The sequence below is a fragment of the Petromyzon marinus genome, chromosome 5, assembly GCF_048934315.1.
Source record: "Petromyzon marinus isolate PM22_M1 ecotype Great Lakes invasive population chromosome 5, UKy_Petmar_22M1.pri1.0, whole genome shotgun sequence".
NCBI lineage: Eukaryota > Metazoa > Chordata > Hyperoartia > Petromyzontiformes > Petromyzontidae > Petromyzon > Petromyzon marinus.
This window is the reverse complement of record NC_133671.1, coordinates 11643833-11652009: the sequence shown is the minus strand read 5'-3', so window position 1 is coordinate 11652009 and position 8177 is coordinate 11643833. Positions and strand designations below refer to the sequence as shown.

The window sequence follows — 8177 nt, the reverse complement described above, 5'->3', positions numbered from 1 at the left end:
CTGTGTGATCAATACTTGGTTTTCATTGGTAGTTCACAAACCATAATTTTGCTTTGTTTGTTGAATTTAGAATTCGGATTTGGCTGGGCACGGTTTTGGCCAGCAATTGTCAAAGAGCTGCCAAGAAATCATTTGGCCCAGTATAGTGTAGGAATCGTCGTGCTCCAAACAGGCTACTAATGAATTATGTGTAAATGTTAATTAAAAAAAACGAGTTCGTGTTCATTTCTATCTGCATAGCTCATTACACATTTTTTATAATATGTCCAATGCCAGATTGTGCTTTTAGCTCCACATGCATGGACTATAATAGGATATGTGTGCAACTTGCACAAGAGAAGCTGTCTATCGATTACTTGATGCATATTGGATGCACGGTAAATAATGAAAACATCCTGTGCTGTTCACTTAGACCAGTTATAATGCATAACTCTGATAATGTGGAATTTACATCAATGGCTCAGAAACACTGATTGAGTGGAGTACTGCATAATCCTTATATGAGCATGGGGGATGCATATTCTTTTGCTTGTGCATCATATAATAATGAACCAATTCTAGATTTGAAGCTTTCGTGACTGCAAGGATCCATACTCTTTGGTTCTATTCGGTAAAGTCACGTAGGTAAAAAATAAAACAACAAAAAATCACGACGTTTCAGCCACAACACAAGTGCCCTTCATCAGGTGAAGGGACCAGACTGTCTCGAGGACAGCGCTGGAGTGAACACAGCCAAGCTCAGACCGCGACCTTTAAGCTGTGTGAGAGGAATTAAGGTGCCTTGACAAAGGAATTAGCATAAACATTAGCATTTAATTGGCGGACTTAGCATGATGAACGGTGTAGAGGGGGTGAACATGTGCAGGCCAGCGAGGGGGGGAGGGGGAGTTAACATATTGATGGTGTGAAAAGGGAATTTTAAGAAGCTGCGAAAGTTTGGGGTACCACTACTTGAAAAAATATACTGTACCATTGAAAATTAGTTTAATGTTTGGTTCGATTTAGAACATCTTTCCAATGGTTGCTTAATTTGAAACCATCTTCTCGGTTGAAATTTGTCTGTGTTTGTAAATCAGAGATTTGTTCACGAGGCAATTCAGATTGTTGTGGCCGAAACGTCGTGATTTTTTGTTGTTTTATTCTTACCTACGTAACTTTACCGAATGGAACCAAAGAGTAATAATGAACCACTGAGCACTGCTTGTTCTGTCTCTTTGAGCCAGACATCAGCTTAGTGTGAAGTCTAGTTGAATAAGCCACTGAATATAGCATTTTCTGAATATGAAAAGACATGCAGTTACTGAAAACAATGCCTGATGCAATTGTGCTGCAGTAAGCACAATATGCATTGCTGCATAAATGTCAATGTGAGGACTTAATTAGTTGAGTGGTCATATGATGTATAAAACATTTTAAAGGTGCAACCCTGAACTTACTTTCTCATGCCACCGCTGGTGGAAGGGCCTTTGCTAATACGGGCTCTAGAAAGGCCCCGTCGCGTGGAGGACCCACTCTTTACCCCACCACACACAACCTGCTGATCGACTAATTGTGGTGAACCCATTTATACTGCTGAATGGATAGAGGTGGGGAGTTGGGGGGCGGAGGCAGGGGGGGGGGGGGGCACCGAGGGGTGGCTTTAAGAAACCTGTCCTATTCATTTAGCTGCCACGACAGGAGATTGAATGAAACCAACGACCTCTGGATTGTAGGTCCAGCGTGCTAAGCATTACACCATGGCAACAACATTCCTTGTGATGTGGGATGTGATGCAATGTATGTTGATGAAGCAAGCATATTAGTAAAGTAACCATCCATCCTATCAAGAAAATAACAAAAACAAAAGAAAAATCTACGACGTTTCGATCACAACAAGTGGTAGTCATCAGGAACAGGGGGTTATCCTCTAAAGGCCTTTATTTTATTTGAACCTATCAACATGATGAAACGAAACGACGTCTCGGACCGTGTCTGCGAACACAAGGCAGATCTGAAACATGGCAGAACCAATACCTCTGCCGTAGCTAACCATTGTTATAATGCTGTGGGCTCACATGATATTGTGTTGTCCGAGACCAAGGTACTCTGCAAACCTTCGAGCTACTATCAAAGGTTTGTTCATGAAGCCATCCAGATATATAAACATAGACATAACTTCAAGCGAGAAGATGGATACAAACTGAGCAATCATTGGAAGGATGTTATTAACCAGGTAAAACCCTAACTGCTTTATGGTTGTTGTCTATCATATTTGCCAGATACTAGTCTATTTTTCCGAGTTAACGTCTCCCCCGCATGCCCAGCTCTCTCGGCCTCCCACTTCTAGCTCCGCCCACTTCCTCCCCCCCCCCAGCCTCGCGTCCCCTCTCCTCCTAGCGCTTACGCAGCGCTCCCCTACCCCATACCCCCCTCTCTCTCCCCCCTTGCCCCTCCTCCCTTTCTTACCTATATGACCTCTTACCACGGCATCTCTCTCCCACTTCAGCAAAACATTTTTCTTGCTGTGGTTTCCCACCTGATGATGATCGCTTGTGTTGCAATCGAAACGTCGTGATTTATTTTATTTTATACCTACGTGACTTCAAATCTAGATTATATCTACGTGACTTTACCAAAAGACCCAAAGAATATGAAACATTGTTTTATTATTATTAATTTTTACTTAACACTTCAGTGATTATTGAAGCAGAAGTTTTATATATTTAAACTCGATGATTAATGATTAACCATCTCCAACTGACCAGATGATGATGAATTGTTGAAATTTAAGGTTGTGATTCTATGAAAGAACACATTCCCTTTTTCACATTGGGGTGGATGTAGCGGCCTCTAGGGGGTTAAGGGTTATGTCAACTCACAACATACATTTACAACAAAAAACACGGACTCTTCCATACAACATTGATGTGTGTCGTTTATGAGCTTGAGAATTTATAATACTCGATGCATTGTTACATCTTTAATGTATTCCACTAACGACACGGAGACATTATTCGATATCAAACACAATTTAAATAAATAACACTCAAATTACAACACTTTAAATTTCGATTTAAAGCTTTCGTGACTGCAAGGATTCATCTTCTTTGGTTCTTTCGGTAAAGTCACGTAGAATGAGAATAAAATAATAAATTGATAAAATAAAATAACACAATAAAATTCTCACGACGTTTCGGCCACAACACAAGCGGCCTTCATCAGATGAAGGGACGAGACTGTCTGGAGGACAGCGCTGGAGCGAACAAAGCCACGCTGAGATCGCGACATTTAAGCTGTGTGAGAAGAAACAAAGCGCCTTGACAAAGGAATTAGCATAGAATTTAGCATTGAAATAGCTGAGTGATTAGCTTGTGACTGGTCACAGAAATGGTTATGTTAAAGTCAAAGCATACACATTCACAGAGGCACCTAGTACAAATCAAACAGGAGAATTTAGCATTGAAATAACTGGGAGAATTTAGCATTGAAATAACTGAGTGATTAGCTTGTGACTGGTCACAGAAATGGCTATGTTAAAGTCAAAGCCTACACATCTGAGCTATTCACAGTAACTGGGTATACACTACACTATATAATGAATACTATATAGTAAACCAATAAAAAACTAAAATATAAATTACCTCAATGTTTTGATTTAAAGCTTTCGTGACTGCAGTAATTCATATTGTTAGTTTTTTCGGTAAAGTCACGTTGAAGGGAAACAACAAAATAATAAAATATATATAAAACAATAAGAAATTCTCACGACGTTTCGACCATAACACACCTGAAGATGACCGTTTGAGTTATGGTCGAAACGTCGTGAGAATTTTTTGTTGTTTTATATATATTTTATTATTTTGTTGTTTCCCTTCAACGTGACTTTACCGAAAAAACTAAGAATACCTCAATGTTATCAATAAACTCTATATATTCTCCAGGTTTTCAATGATAGCGATGGTGTCAGGTACCGGGACTTTGGTGAACAAGGACACCACATCAAAACTGACAAGCAGGTCATCTGGGGACAGGGAAATGCCTTTGATTGTCGATACCAGGTGAGTAGAATTTAGTACTGCAGAGGTGGTTTTTCCAGTAAAAGGTCGCAGTATATCAGCAAGAAAACGTGTCAGTTTATAGGTGGGGGAGTTGATAGTAGAGACGATGGGACGAAGGGGTGTATCTTCTTTGTGTATCTTTGGAAGGCCATATAATCTTGGTGGTCTGGCAGCAGAGGGTTTCAACGAGAACTGTTTGGTCTGATCAATTAATGCTGTTGAATCAGAGATGATTTTGTTCGTTTTGGTAACCAGGCTGTTGGTGGGATCTCTTTTTATTTTTGTATAGCTGCCATCGTTGAGTAGTTCTTGAATTGTGTTGTTATATTCTGTTTTGTCCATGATGACAGTGGCATTGCCCTTGTCGGCTGAGAGGACGACAATATCATCTCTCTTTTTTAATTGAGATAATTCAAAGCGTTCATCTTTGCTGATGTTGCTGGGTGGCAACTTAGCGTTTTTGAGGGTTGCAGCGATTTCAGATCTTGCTACGTCTGCAGAGATGTGACTCAAGCCCTTGAGTGCAACGTCGACATGGGCAATGATATCATTAACCGGTATGTGTCTCGGTGTGACAGCAAAGTTTAGACCTTTAGCTAAAACGGATTTCAAATCTAATTGCGATTAATTACGACTTTGTTGACGTCTATCTTTTCGGTGTGTGGATCCGATTTTTTGTTGGAGAGGTGATTGAATTTGGAAATCAAATTGTCCCTACATTTGGTCGACATAGTGGCAGCCGAAGAGGTAGTCATATTGTCTGCATGTTCACAATCCGATGTAGACATTGTTGCTGTCAATGTTAAGTGTGATTTGTAGAGTGTCTTTTATTGTGTTATTTTATTTGATCAATTTATTATTTTATTCTCATTCTACGTGACTTTACAACACTTTGTAAAAGTATCCATTCTTTGTAAAATAACGATGGATCTTTTTTTAAATTAAATCTAATAGATAACTTTGACCTCTCTGTGTGGTATGCTAACAGCATTTATTACCAGATTATAATTTTTGTACCTTTTTCGTATTTCATATGTAGATTTTGCAAGGATTATTAAAGAGCCAAACACTGGTAAAAGTGCGATATTTTTCGTCCCCGTAGGTAGGCAGGTGTCTTGAGAATTATTACCGTGTTTAATCGGTGTTCTTAACTGTGGGGGGGGGAAAAAAGATGCAATAAGATATTCTTCACATTACCAGCATGGCTCAAATTCTCAATCTATTTTTTGCAGTGCCATATAGACCAGCTTCTGAAATGCTGGAGAGACCAGGGCAGTTTCAGTGTTTGGTGATAAACATCCTTTGGCTCAGGCTGTTTCGTGTTGGTCAAAGCAATTACCCCTAACTGTATCTCGCTTGCACAGGCATGAAACAATTTGTTACAGGTATGTGTGTATATAGGGAGAGAGTCTAGTAAACAACAATGGATCCACAGGACTGTTTGTAGCCAAATTGTTGCAATAAGTAACGAAGCAATGTGGTTCCCATATTGAATCGAACCATGCCTTATTGGTCTGACTGTCACAGGTATCCAGAGAATGATCATAGTGTATGTAAGCGCTGCTGCTGATGTTTTCTTGAAGTGTAAAAATTTGGAGTTATCACTTCTCATAAAGTGGTACTTGTTTTATTTTCCCCCAGAGGAATGATTGACTGAGTTGACCCTTTGACCGAGATATGAAACACCCAACCATCCAATTTGTGAGTCAAGTGTACTGATCACGAGTGGTAGGAACAAAATGGTGAATCAGGATAATTGCCTTTTTGTAATAATGATAATGGAAGGAAGTAAACAGAGCTGGTCTCCCCAGATGCCAATAAATAGGAAATCGACGTAAAAATGTGGTGGGGCCATAATGGGATAGAGTGAAATGGGATGCAGGGAGAGAATCATCCGGGGGTGTAAAAAACAATGGTGAGGATTCCAGCGAATTGAAAGGTATTCGCAATACAAAATCAAATTCAGTTTATCGCTGTGAATGCGGCCCAAATCGGAAATGGTAAGGGTTTGGAGGAAATGAAAAGGTATCAGAGGCTCGAGAATCAATTTCGGTAGATCGCTATGAATGTGGGCAAGATCAGCTGTGACTGCTCATCAACTCCCAGAGGCCAGATTTTTTGCACCCACCACCCCATCAGCGGCAGCGTGCACCATTTTAAAAAATATTGCGTGGCGATACACCTTCTTGAAGTTTTCACTTCGGTTTAATGTTCTTTTTAAAAAAAATCACCGCTTTGTGGTGAATGCAACTGCGCTTAAATCCAGAGCCATTTAATTAATAATTGCATTCCTCCAGGGGCCAATCAAGTACTTAAACAATTCTGTCTTGAGCCAGGTTTATTGGTGACTGTTAGTGATTTGTTAATTGACTTTTGGTGGCAGGCTGCAGACTGAAACATGCTCTTGCAAATAGTATAAGTGATTGACCCCCCCCCCCCCCCCCCCAATCGAAAATCTATATGTTTGAGATTCAGTAGCAAATATCACACTCAATTTTACGGCCAGTGCAAAGTACCCTGTTGAGGGACAGCAGGGAACATTTGATGCATTTTGCACGGTCTACTAACACATTAATCGCATGTGCACATGTTTTTGCGTTTGTTCCCCAATGTTCCTTGACGTCCAATAGTCACGATACTTAACACAACATGATCCTTATCGAAGTTATGTTTATCCACAGGACTTGAGCGATGGGCCCATAATGCGTAATTGAGTAACACTTACATTCGAGGTGTCCTGTGGGGAGGCTTTGGCTTGGATGTTTGGTAAATTACATATTGCAGTCTGTCCCAGCTATACTTATATACATATATGCCAACGTCGGTATCAGGTCTACAATAGAGGATACATATTAGGCTTTCTGAAATATTTAAGGTACGATATACATTTTCACACTTTTCACGATGACAATTTATCCTTATCTTTGTAATCGTATTTTGCGTCACTGTAGGGCCCTTTGACCAGTATCAACACAGGTGTTCAGGAGATCAAACACGGCAAGTACGCGTGATTAACGCAGCCAATATGCTTAGTAATTGGTGTCCATTTGGTGTTTGAACACCGTCAACACCTCTATGTACACCACAAAGGGTAAACCTTTTTCATCATTTAATGTATTTCACATTTTTATTTTTTAATGTGTGTTTACTTTATGGTATTTATGATGTGAATAAACATTACTTAAAGGTTATTCAACTGCAATTCACTCAATATAAGCCTGCCATAAGTATCTTAATCATTGTAGCTTTACTGTGATGAGTGCAATGCACGTGATGTCAGTTACACAACAACATTAAACAATATACTACATCAGTGGTCTAGGCTTATTATTTAAGTTGTTATGCAGAAAAATTAACGTTTAATGGGTGATAATGCTCTATATCAAGAACTTCAATTGCTTTTTTTATTTCACAGATCTGTTGTCAAGAATTAAGATACTCAATAATATGTAATGTTCATCTGGATATATAACGATGCGTTGAATAATGGACGATACGAATAATGTGTATCTTATATTTTACGATATATCACAGTATCACCCTATGGCAACGACCCTAGTAATAGCTACGTGTAATGGGGCTAATTAAAACAATATCGTACATACATCATACCATGCTTTTTCGTACAACACAAAAATGTTGCACTCCAAAGGTATACACGTTTTATTTTTTAGTGAGAAGTTATCCTGAATGTTATTTCCTGTAGGAGATGATTGTATATCACTTACCAAAGTGCAGCAGGCAATCCTTTAAAGGGTTGTTGTCATGCGTGAATAAAATGCGATGCTCGCAAGCCTGTTTATCGTGAGCAAATGAGTGTCTTGGGTGTCTTGCGGCCATGTTAGAGTGCTCTCTGTGACCCGAGGTTATAATACCTTCTCTTGAGTCCAGTAAGTCTCTACCTGCATGGCTTTTTGGATCCTCAGGATTGAGTGTAAAATGCCTAAGGCTCATAGAAGAGTCAAGCTAAGTTACCGTTACAAGATACATGACACGAAACTTGACGTCAGTTTTCTGGTAGCGTTTACGTGCGCATTGAGTTTTCCCTCAAGACACCTGCAGAGGAAGAGAATCTGCACTGACTGCTGCCAACTGTCCTCAATATTTTTGTGGGACATTCATGGACCTCATATAACTTTT

General features: G+C 39.6%; 1 protein-coding gene across 5 annotated transcripts in view; it reads left to right on the top strand.

Annotated features, from left to right (window-relative positions):
- Positions 1-8177, top strand: part of LOC116939054 (transmembrane protein 132E-like) — a 456039-nt gene that overhangs the window by 134996 nt on the left and 312866 nt on the right. The window contains exon 3 of one of the 5 annotated variants that reach the window (XM_076061554.1): positions 3921-4037. The exons of the other annotated variants lie outside the window; for them this stretch is intronic. Coding sequence (XP_075917669.1) covers positions 3921-4037 — 117 coding nt within the window. The remainder of the gene's footprint in view (positions 1-3920; positions 4038-8177) is intronic. 5 annotated transcript variants of the gene reach the window in all.